The following is a 14270-nucleotide window of genomic DNA, read 5'->3' on the forward strand; positions in this document are numbered from 1 at the left end:
ACAGATGGCCAACCTGAAAGAGTTATTCAGATATTGGAGGATATGCTACGGGCTTGTGTGATTGAGTTTGAAGGTAGTTGGGATACACACTTGCCTTTGATTGAGTTTGCTTATAACAACAGCTACCAATCAAGCATTGGGATGCCTCCATATGAAGCATTGTATGGCAGAAAGTGCAGAACTCCTTTATGTTGGATGAGGTAGGTGAAAGGAAGATGATTGGGCCAGAAATTGTTCAGCAGACAGAGGAAAAGATCAGATTGATCAGAGATAGGCTCAAGGCTGCATCAGACCGCCAGAAGTCCTATGTTGATCTGAAGAGAAGAGATATTGAATATGCAGTGGGTGATAAGGTATTCCTCAAAGTTTCTCCTTGGAAGAGGATTATGAGATTTGGCAGAAAGGAAAGCGAGTCCTCGTTTCATCGGACCATATGAGGTTACGGAAAGAGTGGGCCTTTGGCATACCGGTTGACATTACCTCTAGAGTTAGCAAGGATACAGTGTCTTTCATGTGTCCATGTTAAGGAGGTATAGATCAGACCCATCTCATGTACTATCAGTTGAAGAGATTGAAGTAAATCCAGACCTTTCATATGAGGAAGAACCCATAAAAATTCTGGCATATGAGGTGAAGCAGCTGAGAAACAAACAGATACACCTGGTTAAAGTGCTGTGGAACCATCATTCGTGCCAGAAGCTACTTGGGAACGTGAAGAGGATATGAGGAGACAGCACCCACACTGTTCGGAGACTAATGCTGTAAAATTTGAGACGAAATTTATTTAAGGGGGAGAATTGTAACACCCCTAAGTTCGGTAGTGCGTTACATGCAGGTGACAAGTGTTGTCCGGACAGCTAGGATGCCCAGAACTACACTTCAATGTGAGCGAGGAGACATAAAATAATGAAATACAAGAAAAGAAAATACAAGAAAAACAAAGGAAAAATAATAGCAAAGGAATGTAACCAAGTTAAGCGAGCCGGAAATCCTAGCAATGGGTGACCGCACCGGGAAGTCACGGCGTGGACCGTTGACTAGCCCTGGATTGCGGGGAACCCTGGAAAATATTTTTAGGACTTAAATAAAACCTTATTGAAGAATAAATATCATTAGAAAGATCAAAGAAAAATTAAATAATTAGTACAAAGAAAAGTGAGAAATCGAAAAAGCAGACAAAACCGGTGTTCTGAAAAATCGAACGTAACTTGAACAGGGCATTATGGTCATTTGACACCCCGAAGTGTCTTTTGACCTAAATGTCCATTAAAAATAAATAATATTACACTTAGAAAATGAAATGAAAAATTAGTTTAGTGATACCTAAAGTAAATAGCTAAAATCATGGGTTAAATGTGGAATAAGTGGGAGTTAAGTTTATAATATGATTAAATTTATGAGTGGGCCACAAATGCATAAAATAAACACATAATAGGGCAGCTGTAACTCCACTAAACCAGCAGAAATATTCATCTTCTCCAAAGCATTCAAACTTGCCGAATTGAAGGAAAGGAGAAGAACTCCATGGGCGTTTGCATGCAAGCTTGATCCATCCTCCATTTTCAACTCCAATCTCTTAGGTTCCTTCATGAAAAATGATCTACACTTCACAAGGAAGATATTGATACCAAATTTGAGAAGTTTGGTGAAGGTTTAGCAAGTTACAATTAAAGGTAAGTTCATAATTTTGAAGATAGCTTTGTTAAGTTTTGTGTGCATGTTATGGGTGTTGGTTTTGTGAAGGAAAATTTTGAGTTTGAAGAGTTATTGTTGTTTTCATTTTGGACAGCCATGGAGTCACGTTTTTGATGAGATATTTGTGCATATAATTGATGAGAAATGGTGTTGATCATGATGATTTAATAACCTAGTGAATTACTTCATGTTTATATGGTGATTTTGGCACTTGGATGAGAATTGATGAATTGGAGGGCAATGTGGTGTTGAAGAAGGTTTTCGGCAGCTTGGGAACCCTTGAATAATTGTATGTATAGATGGAAGTGTTGGCAGAATGTTGACATAGAAGAATTGATGAATGTATATGTAAATTAGTAGTGGAGATTATATGTAATGATTAGGTGTATTTATGTACATATATTGCTAAATTTGGACTTTGTGGTTTAGGGTTGTATTTGATGTATTGAGAATGTTTGAATTCTGTCCAAATTGACCATAGTAAGAAGTGATAAATGAATATAGAATGGTATAAAATCAGAATTAGGTAAAGGGATTTAAAGTAGAGCAAGATAAATGTGTGTTTGAATTGGGGTTTGAAAGGCATATAGAGGGCAGTGTACATTTTAGCCAATAGGTTTAAATGTGTAACCTCAATTGGTATGAAACCAATTGGAGGTGAAACTAGGCACAAAATGTGCCAACTTTCATTGAGAAAACATACCAAAATTCTGCTTGCAAGGTGACCTAAGAAAATGACCAATTCGGATTAGGTGCAATTAGGACCTGAAAAATGACCAATTGGGCAGCAGTGAGTGTTTAGGCCATAACTCACTCAAACCAGGTCCAATTGACCTGAAATTTTGACCAAGAATAGTTAAGACCCATACCTACAAGTCTTATGAAGACACCGAAGCCCAGAAATGACCATAAGCAAGTCAAACAACTTGCACAAGTTCGGGTCCAAAAACTGGCCGAACCAGAGTTGACCAAATTGACCTAAAATTGACCTAAATTGGTATCATTTGACCAGCAATAGTGTAATGACCATAACTTGGTCTACTTAACTCGGATTGACCTAAAATTTTGCACCGCGGTCCATAAGACATAGATCTACAAGTTTGTAGTTTTGACCGAAGCCCGAAAACCGAGGGAACTAGGCCGTCCGGCTAGGTCAAACTAGTATTCCGGAATCCAGCAATTTGCAATGAAATGCAAGAAAATGCACTAAACCAGGAAATGAGTTTGGTAACACGTACCAACCCTAAAGCCCTATCGAATATGACATATTAATGACACTAAGACCTAATTTACCTAAAACGCATTGAGGGTCGGTATATTAGGTGATTAAGCAAATAAAGGTATTCAGTGAATAATAGCCTTCAATGAATTACTTATCGAACATTATCGTTAGAGACAATTTAATTTAGTACTGAAACACTTCAAATTGTGTTTCTCAGTTACTAAAGACTCAGGGAAAGGGAAGGAAACACTGAGTCCAGACCAGGGAGATAGTCATCAGAGGTTTGTGCACAACTAGTTTTTAACTGATTTTACTTTGAATATTTCATATGATTAAATGACATATTTTTCTTATGTATTATGTTTAACAAGCATTGGATTTAATTCAATGATTATTGAAAATTGTTATAGTATGTATGAATTCAGCTTTGTGAAATGGTATTTCCACAAGTATTAAGCATTGTTATGGATTGAACAAATTATGTTTTGGAAAATTGTGATAGAACATGTTTTGAATTGTGATAGTAATTTTCATGGAAAAATGCAAATTTATGATTTGATTTGTGATGAGCATAAAAATTATTGGATATTAGAATTTACTTTGAATCGAATTATATTGTGATTTATGCTCACTAAATGGATTGTAATATTGTTTTATATCTCACTATAGATGCTTGACTAGGTTATTACCCGTCTCTCTCATTTGTTGAGAAGACAATGGAGTTAGTTGTGTTTTGATTACCATGGTACGTGCACAGGCTTAGATTTTCCTCTGATTTGAGGTTAGATCTAAGTTTATTTTATCGTTATGGCCCTTGCGGAAGATTCATTATTGTGATGGTACTGTGCACGATGATTCGACCTCCCCGACCATAGGGAGTTAGAATCTGATTCGACCTCCCCGACCATAAGGAGTTAGAATCACATCGAATATGGCCCTTTCGGATTAGTCTTGCATAGGTAGTGACATAAAGATTGATTTTTGAGATACAACATGATTTTTGAGATCTGATATCATTTTTGAGATCTGAAGATGATTTTTGAGATCTGATATGATTTTGAGATCTGATATGATTTTTGAGATCTGTAATGGCTTTTGAATGGTAAGGAATGGTGATTTCAATTATGGTTTATGTATAATTGATTTTGTTGGAATTACTTAAATGGATAGTCATGATTTGATAAATTGAATTTTGTGCTCCAAGTCATTTATACAAATGATTTACATTATTGGCAATGAATATTTTGAGTTGTGAAATTTGATCAGTATTCAGATTCTCAAATTATTTACTGTAAAATTTGTCAATGTATATTGTACTATGTTTTAAATTATAGTTGTGCACCACTGAGTTCACCACTCAGCGATAGCTTTGCATGCTGTCGCAGGTAAGAAGAGCATAGAGCAGTGATTAAGTTGCTTTGAGTACACTTTCAGATAAGCTCCAGGTATATCATAGGTATACCCATGTACATAGGTTTTGATGTATGCATGTAATAATATGTATGTAAATTATTTGAGCAGTTGTATAAAAACTCTTGTAAAATATTTTGGTATGTAATTAAATGTAAATTATTGTAAATGTAAATTCGAGATTTCGTTTACTTGCATAGTTTTGTATTATATTTCTTGTATCTCAGTTTTTGAAAAATTACTGCGGATTTGAGTTGAGAAAAATATTGTGTTGAGAATTATATTGGAGTTGAGATTTGCAAATACAGATTGAAGTGATTTTTACAGGTTTTCTGAAGAACTGTTTTGTCCAAAATACAGATGGCACTCTGCCAAAATTTTTACAGAAATCCCAAATAATTCAAATGTATTAGTTCTATCACTTCAGTTCAAAAAGTTTTTTTAACACCTGTAAATAGTGCTCACCACTGTAAAAGAAGTAAGAAAAGTCTTTAAAATCCCTTGTAGTGTATTTAATGGCTTATCAGTAGACGGAGTTGGTAATTCATTAGGTATACTACGGGATCATGTTACGCCTTACAGAGGGGTAGGGTGTGACATCATTAATCATCATCAAAGCCACCCATAAACATCTTTAATTGCATCAAAACTCATCAAACACTTTCCTAATTCATAGCTGCCAAAAATGGAAGTGGCTCATACATGGATATTTTCTTTCAATTCTTTCAAATTCTAAGTCAATTCATGCTTCCAACATGAAATCTAAAGAGAAATTTAAGAGTAGTAGCACTAACCTTGTGTGGAGACTTTTCCCAACACTCCAAAGTTCACTTTCCTTAGTTTTCTTGGCTTCCAAACACCTTTCCAAGAGGAGTTATCAAGGTTTAATAAAGAAAATTAAGGTTTTGTGGTGAGAAATTAAGATTTAGAAGAGAGAGAGATGAGAAAATTTTAATGGAGGTTGAGAGGAAGAGAGGGCTGCCGAACATGTTGAGGAGATGAGCAGAAATTATGTTCATTTTTTGTCCCAATTTATGTTTATTTATCCCTTTTTAAAAGGCTTGTCAAGTTCCCATTGGTTAACAATTTTTATTTTATTCATTTATGACATCATGCTTATGTCATAAGTCTAATTTAACTTCAATTTCTTTTACTTATTTTTAATTATTTTCTCACCAATATTAATTCATATTTTATGTTATATAATTCACCCACTTAAATGGACAAGTCGGTCACAAATCGTCTCTGAAGGCGAAATGACCAAAATGCCATTCGTTTAGCTTAATGAGCTAAAATTGTCTGTACCGATTGATAAAATTTTCTAATCATTTTCTTGGCATTCTAATGCCATCGAAACCTTAATGACTCTTCTCTGGAGTCCCAAAAATTAATTCACGGAATTTCCCTCGGGTTTAAGACTGCTAACTGTCTTTTACAGTAGCTTCCCGTTAGGGTCACCCATCCGCGAGGCACCGGTTCACTTAACTTTATTGTATTTCAGTTCTAAAATTTTTTCTTAATTTTTCTTATCATTATTTGGTCTATTTATGACTCCTTACTCTAGTCTAAATATAATTCCAGACATTCTAGCACTCCGGACAGCCATTAGTTATCAAAACGGTAGAACATACGGACTAACTAAAGTGAGAGTGTTACAAGTCAAGTCTATTTGGAAGGGTAGGAGCCATGGACCCAACCTTTCTAAATATATATATATATATATATGTGAAAGAAGTCTCAAATATTAAAATTTTTTATTTTTCATCATCTATTCAATAAATTTTTATAGTATTAATTTTTTTTATAATTATCAGATAATAAAATGACTTCGCTTATTGGATTGGATCAAGTTAGGTCAGGTTTAAAAAAATTTTCCAACTTAACTACCGTCTTTTATGGTTTTTTTTTTTATATATATATATAATATATATATTAATCCATTCAAAATATACATAAAATAGTATAATTAACTTTTTTTTTTTTAAATTAACTTTATATGTAACATTGATCCTAAGAAAAATTTTATATCTAAATACTCAGCAGGAGATTAATATCATTATAAATTATTGGTAGATATGTATCTTGTTAATTATCAATCATCCATATAAAAAAAGTAAGAATAAATTTATAAGAAAAAAAAAGAGGATTTCCTTTTTCACAAATTAAAACTCTGATGTGCAATCTTTCTCTGGTTAATGTGATTATACCTTTTATTCTTAAAAAAAAAAATCACAAATTCGGAATTCCCATCTCCATATGTACTTTATAGAATAGGTATGTTGTGGCCCCTACATGAATCATTTTGGCATTTGAAAAGACTTCTAAAGTCAAAGTCCATTTGGAAACGCGTGAATAATTTTCTTTGCACATTTTTCCAAACATTTGTATTTGGAAAAAAAGAAAACGAGTCAAAGGAAACGAGTAAAAGGGGCATGTTAGAAAAATATTGCATAAATATTTTCAATTTCATCCTAATTAAAATTTCTCATAAATAGAAATCATTCATCACAATTCTAATAATAATCTGAATTTTTTTAATATTTATATAAAAAATTTAAATATCTATAGTTAGATATGCTGTTGAATTTAAATTTTATATTATACTTAATATTTATTTTAATTTAAATATCAGAGAAGTTGTCTAAATTAACTCCCTCAATATTTTTTTTTTATTTTATAAATTTAAATAAAAAACATTAACAAAATTAATAATAATAATAATAATAATAATAATAATAATAATAATAATAATAATTATTATTATTATTATTATTATTGTAAGCGTTTTGCTCATGGCAGTAACATGTCACAGCTGAATCGATCAATGAAACTAATCACGGCGAGAAAATTAGAAAAATATCCCGCTGTTAGTGCATTTATACTCTGTAATTGACAACCGGAAAATTTAACACGTGAGTGATTCTTATTTACATTATATTTATTTAATTAAAAATTAATATATTACTGAAAATATAATAAATTCTATTATAAAATATGATAAATTTCATTATAAAACATAATTCTTTTATTTTTTATTAATTGATTCTAAATAATAATTTATACACATGATTTATCTAACAATTTTCCAACGCAACGTAAAGTTTCAAGAAATTTCTTGTCAAATTTCCGCATTGATTGATAACTAAGTACAACATATAAGCATCAACCAATAAAATTTAAAAAGCTACTCTTTAATAAGAAAAAAAAATTTAATTGGATTCTTTAAATTTATATTAACATTATAAAGAAAAAGAATTTACTATAAAACAAGATTTGCCTTCATCAACACCTATATATGGTTACAGAAAAATATGATACTAGATATATACCATTTCCTTTTTCTTTATATATATATATATATATATATATATATATATATATATATATATATATATATATATATATTCTATTGAATTTCAGTAAATATTAATTATATTTTATTACATCTTATCAAATATAGCTTCAACTTAGTGAGAACACTAAAAAGTGATATTTCTTTAAATACAGAATTTTAATAATTTTTATTTATGAGAGGGTAAGGAGAGAATATGTATTTTGAGAATACTAAATAATTCTTCTAAAAATTAGTCATATAGAAGATAATTTTTTGATTTTAATAATCAAATAGAAGCGATGATAACTTAGCTTGACTTATTCTAATGATTAAAGGTATTACTACTCATCTAATATATAAGCGGTTATGCCTTTTTTTTTTTAATTTTAAAAATAAAATATATTAGCTTTAAGTCTGATAAATACGCATCATCTAAAAAAGTCATCCCCGTGTTGTTTTTTTTTCAACAGGTCATCCAGCGTGTTCGAAACGTATTTTCTCAGTTGCTTGACTTATATATTTGATAAATATAAAAAAGAAATATTATTTATTCTCTAAATTTTATAATGTCTACGATTTAATCTCTATATTTTAAAAAATTAAATTATTTAATATCTCACTTCTCACTCTATTAAAATTAAAAGTCATTTCATCTAATTTAGCCATTAGTCTCACCTATCCAAAGAGAGAAAACTTTGAATGATTAAATTATCTTTTACCATCTATTTTTCTCCCTCCTCTTCTCTCTACTATTTCTCTCTCCGTTCCTTCCTTCACTCCTACCATCTATTTTAAATAATAATATTAAAATTATAAATATAACCAATATTTAACTCATAGTCCAACCTAACGCCTATTAATTCTACTATAAACATATCCAAAAACTATAAAAAAATAGATCAATAATTAATTAAAAAAATAAAAAATTTCCTAATTTGGTACCAAAAATTCAATAGAATTTTTCTTATACTTAAGGTCTAATCTCCTTGTAACAAAATAAAATTTGTGTCTTAAAAATCTAAATGCCATAGACTTACAACACAATACATCACTGCTTAGGGCCTACAAAAACAATCTAAACTAATATTATTATCCAAATCTAACTCTGGCACTTAAACTTCACTATTGTCCAAAATATTTAAAACAATTCAGAAAATTTTATAAACATTCCCTGGGATCCTTAATAATAATGTGTTTAAATAAATTCTTTAAATTACAATAATATCAATAAAATAATATCAAAATTTATAAAATTTGTATTTTGAATTTCAGATTATTACAAATATAATTACGAATTATTACTAATTAATTATTTATTAATTAAACTTATGATAATTTCAAATAATCCTTAATATAATTATAAAATTACTACTATTTAATTATTTTTAATTAAACTTGTAATAATTATTAACGTAGAAGACTAAAAATAGAAGTCTTCTACAATCCAAGTAGCAGAACTTGTTCAATACAAAATTTTATAAAAGGAAATTAAGTGGATTAATTTTTTAAAAAAGGAAATTAACGGAATAAAAACGACCATTTGAGTCTTATTTAAAAAATTTGAACTGCATTTTCAATAGAAATTTTAATTTTAAAAATAATTATAATTTCAATAAAATTGTATTTCTAATCTCATAAACATTCTTACATTATGATATAATTATAATTAATATTATAGAAAAATTTATATATTGAAATATAACATTTTAAAAAATATTGACTATAACAATAGTACATATTAAAATATAAAACCGTTTGACAAAACATATAATATTAAATTTATATATTTTAAAAAATTTTAAAATTATAAACATTTAAATTTAAATTTAATTATAATTTATTTACGATATATAAAATGAAAGTTCTACTACACGAAATAAATTAAATATGTGACTTGCCTAAACATATATATTTAGATTATTTCAATTGTTTTATAACTGGTGAAGTGAAAAAAAAAAATCTTTTTTAAGTTTTTCAATTTTAGTTAAACCTTTTAATTTTATCAATTTAATTCTTAAATTTTCACATTAATTTCAGTTTTGACAATTAACTTAATTGAATAATTCAATTAACAAAAATAATTTAAATATTTGCTTTACATTATAATATTAGCCAATCTCTTTAATATTTATTTTTTTTATTAATTTTAGCAATTATTCTTAAATGGATAAAAATATTACTTTAATTAATCAAATAAAATATTATTTTAATCAAATAAATTATTTTTTATTAAAATATTATTTTAATCAAATAAAATATTATTTTAATTAATTTAACTCTCCTCTTTCTATATATGTATGTATGTGCTTGTACGCTTATTTTATAAATACTTATCATTTTGGAAGTTGTAGATTTCTTTCTGTTATATTATTTATACATTTTTTGGTAGATTGTTTATACATATTTTAGGTTTAAATATTTAAAAATTTTCATTTGTTAGCCTTTAAAATCGACATAAAATGATGAAAAATATAAGAAAAAAGGGAATGAGAACAAAATTAAAAATTAAGATCATAATATTAAATATAGCTATTAATTATTATATTTTTCTATTAATATAAAGTTTGTTTATTGAATAAATTAACTAAGTTAGAACGATTAGCTAAAATTGATAATGAGTGAAAAATTTCAACTAATTTTATCAATTGATTTTAATTATTTTTAATTAAATTTAATACGAAAATTGGAAAAAATATACAAAGTTTAGAATGAAATTGATAAAATTAAAAATTTTGACTAAAACTGATAAGTTACATAATTTTTTTTATCATTTAACCTTTTATAATTATGTTTTAAGAAAAATTAATATTATGCAATTAGCTTTATGCCACATATTACAACATATTGACTGTTATCATTTACATTTATAAAGGATTAATATTGATATATTAGTATTATTATTATTATTTTGAGAATCGTTATCATTTATTTTCTTACTTTATTTTTTTAAGTAAAATATTAAATTAGAAGTATGCACAGTGTAAAATTTTTTTAATTTAGAAAAAAAAATCTATGTCGATAATAATGAAAAAAAATGATATTAATAGACAAAATTGGATCAGATTTGACCATTTTGATACAATTTTCATTCTTTATAAAAAAATAAATTGATGTAGAAATAAAAAAAATTAAAATTAATTTTGCACATATATTTTTCATTTTTATTATAATATATTATATAATTTTAATGTAATCATTATATTTATATATAATTAAATATAATAAATAAATTATATATATATATATATATATATATATATATATATATATATATATATATATATATATTAATTTGATGCATGTGTAACACAATATTTCAAAGACCATTATATAGAAAATTCGAAATATCATAAGGAACAAAAGCTCAACTGCTAGTGTCTATGTATCTTAAAAATTTTTTATTATAATTCAGTCGCAATAAACACAAGAGAACCAAGCCAAATAGCATCTAAAGCTATGCTGCTTTATAAGTAGAATCAGACAGATTGAAATATAAAGCAAACAAACTTAAAATAAGTAATAAGAAATAAAAACCATGATTTCAAATAAAATCATCATTCCTCACCTTGGTCCAGATAGAAGAGATGGCAATATTGGAGTTGCGGTTCCCTGCTCTGCCTCTCTTCTTGCTGCTGCCACTTTTATTGGATTATGGATGGTGTAGTCTAGGTAAGCTTCCACATCCAAATTGCCTTCTAAGGCTTTAACCACATCTGACATGGAAGGCCTCCTTTTGTAATCACTTTGCAGACACCAAATTGCTACCTTCATCATCTGTACAGCTTCTGAGTAATGAAATTGCATATCCTGATTGCTTCTGTCAACCATATCCACCAATTGATCCTCCTCCGCTTTTCTCATGAAAATTGGGAGCAAATGCATGCATTCCTCAGGCTGTGACCTGTCCATATTTTTCCTTCCACAAACTACTTCCATGACTACAATGCCAAAGCTATAAACATCTGCCTTCTCTGTGATTACAGAGCTAAACAATTCAGGAGCCAAATAGCCAGGCGTTCCTCTCATTGTGGTTACCACTTGGCTTTGATCCCTATCAATCAACTTACACAAGCCAAAATCTGATATCTTCGCTCGAAGTTCTTCATCCAATAGTATATTTTGAGGTTTGATATCTAAATGTACTATTCTCTGTCTACATTCTTCATGGAGATAGGCCAGCCCCTTTGCTATGTTTAGAACAATTGTCATTCTAATTTCCCAGTTCAGAGGAGGTCGTAGCAGCGGTTCTTTACTGAAAATCCATTTGTCTAATGACCCATTACACATGAACTCATATACCAAAAGCCTATGAACTTTTTCTGCGCAGAAGCCAATTAGCCTCACAAGGTTAACATGGTGGATGCTTCCTATAGTCTCGACCTCAGCCAAGAATTCCTTCTTTCCTTGGCCTATAGAGTCAAGGCGCTTGACTGCGATTTTATCTCCCTTTTGAAGAGTGCCTTCAAAAACTGATCCAAAACCTCCTTCTCCAAGCTTTTCTTTGAAATCTCCAGTGGCTACTATCAATTCTTGGTAAGTGAATCTCATGAGCATTCCTGACAGTTTATCAAAGTTATCTTCCATATATTCCTCTTCTTCCCTTTTGTTCCTTAAAAACACAAACCAGAAGCCAATGGCCAGACCCACAAGAAAGAAGGCACCGATAGTTGATCCTGCTACTATTTTTGATCTTGAGGAACCTCTTCCATTTTCCTTGTTGTTGAGCGTTTTGATGAAGGCATATGATGATTTATAGTAACGTCTCCTGTATTCGTCATATATGAGCGTAAGAACTGGAGAGGGTAAAAAACAATCCCCTAAGAGAGAATTATAATCGTGCCGAAATAAAGCAACTTTGCATGAACAATTTTTCAAGCATTCCTTCTTACAACTCTCTATGTCCGTTCCTTTCAGAGCTGCAGCACCATCATCAATATAACTGAAATGGTACACATTTTGATATGTAAGAAGAGAATGATATTCAAGATTTTCACATGTCGTTGCATTGATTGCTGGACAACCGGATTCGGATTCGCCTTGAGCAAGTTCGGGTTCGCCTTGAGCAAGTCCTGGTGGACATAAGCACATTCCATTTGAGCAGAATTCATAATCGTTGCAAATTGTTGGGTAATCGCATTCCGGAATATGGCTAGTCAACATATTATGAGCCACCGTCATACTGCCGTCATGAAGAATGAGATGCCCATTTGATTCAAATTTTAAGAACAGTCCAGGTCTACTACGAACAGAGACACTTGCAGAAAGCCAAGGCGAACCAAGCGCTCCAAACTCAGGTGCATTGACGTATAACGCAATATCCTCAGATCCACTGTACTTTAGTTCTATGCTTTCCAGGTTCCAAACATGATCGAAAAATTTAAGGTACATCTGTGGGACATTAGCTTGGTAAAAACCCAACAGACCATGAGAGGTCACAGAAAGATAGAAATTTCCCTCTGAGATATTGTATTCTGAAACACTACTCACCAGCTTCTGCCCTCTCACCAATTTCTGGCCTGGAACCAATGTGTCTGTTGGATGATCAAAAGACTGCCAAACAATATTGTTATTGGTATCATGGAGGACAAGATTTCCAGTGTCCATCATCTTCATACCTGCAACAGACTTGTTAGATGTATTGGTAGACCAAACCAAACTTCCATCTGCATCTCTTAGCTCCAAATTTCCATCAACTAGTAACTGTAACGTTGCATTCTCACGGACGGGTTTATTTCTATTTGCTGACCATATGTTGGAAAGACCATAATTGGACAAATCTGGGAAATTATATCCACTTGTTTCTAACAATGCAACAACAAGAAAGAAGCGAGCACTATCTGGGTCAAATTGATCATCCTTCAAATAATCAACTGGGTAAAATGCACAAACAGAACCCCTAACCATGGATTCGGAAGAAATCGTTTTGTTTTCAAATAATGCAGCACTAGCATTTCCATCAGAGAGGATTATTCGTGAATAACTGACGGATGGTAGGGATATATTATTGGTCCATGATGTGGGTGTTGATACTTGTGCTGTGGGAGTTTGAGCTGCCACGAAGAATGCAAGAAATAAGATGATGAGAAACTGCATAACAGCTTTCAAAGTCGTCCAAATAGCCATGATTTTATGAGTTGCAACAACTAGAGGCAAGTATGTGCTTTGGGTTAAAATCTGAAGTTAGTTAAACTTGCAAACAAGTGACGCATTGCAAAGAAATCAAGAAATAAAAATATAAATCTATGCAATAAATTTTAAAGGTTAAATATGTCATTATAAAACTATATATGCATAGAAGTTACAGATTTCTATAAATACATAACTTGCCTGTTGCTTTCTTTGGACTTGCAACCTTAATAATTGAATCATTTAAAATCGCAACTTTTTTGTCACAATAATAATAATAATAATAATAATAATAATAAAAAAGAAGACATCATCTTCACAAGGTAGGAATTCTTGTCTCTATGGGTTAGGTCTATTATGGCGGCTAGGTCAATCATTTCGGCATTTTATAAAGGGAAAATGCTTGGTGTACAAAATTTTGTATACAAAAACGTAAAAAGGGGGTAATTCAATAAATTCGTAATACTTTTTAGACGTGTAATG

The 14270-nt window shown here is 30.1% G+C and overlaps 1 protein-coding gene across 1 annotated transcript; it reads right to left on the reverse strand.

Moving 5' to 3' along the window:
* Positions 1-11038: 11038 nt before the first annotated feature.
* LOC110664554 (G-type lectin S-receptor-like serine/threonine-protein kinase SD2-5) lies at positions 11039-13878 on the reverse strand. The gene has a single exon (XM_021824275.2). The coding sequence runs from the start codon at positions 13782-13784 to the stop codon at positions 11223-11225; it is 2562 nt and encodes an 853-aa protein (XP_021679967.2). The 5' UTR covers positions 13785-13878; the 3' UTR covers positions 11039-11222.
* Positions 13879-14270: the final 392 nt, after the last annotated feature.

This window comes from Hevea brasiliensis, chromosome 11, assembly GCF_030052815.1.
Source record: "Hevea brasiliensis isolate MT/VB/25A 57/8 chromosome 11, ASM3005281v1, whole genome shotgun sequence".
NCBI lineage: Eukaryota > Viridiplantae > Streptophyta > Magnoliopsida > Malpighiales > Euphorbiaceae > Hevea > Hevea brasiliensis.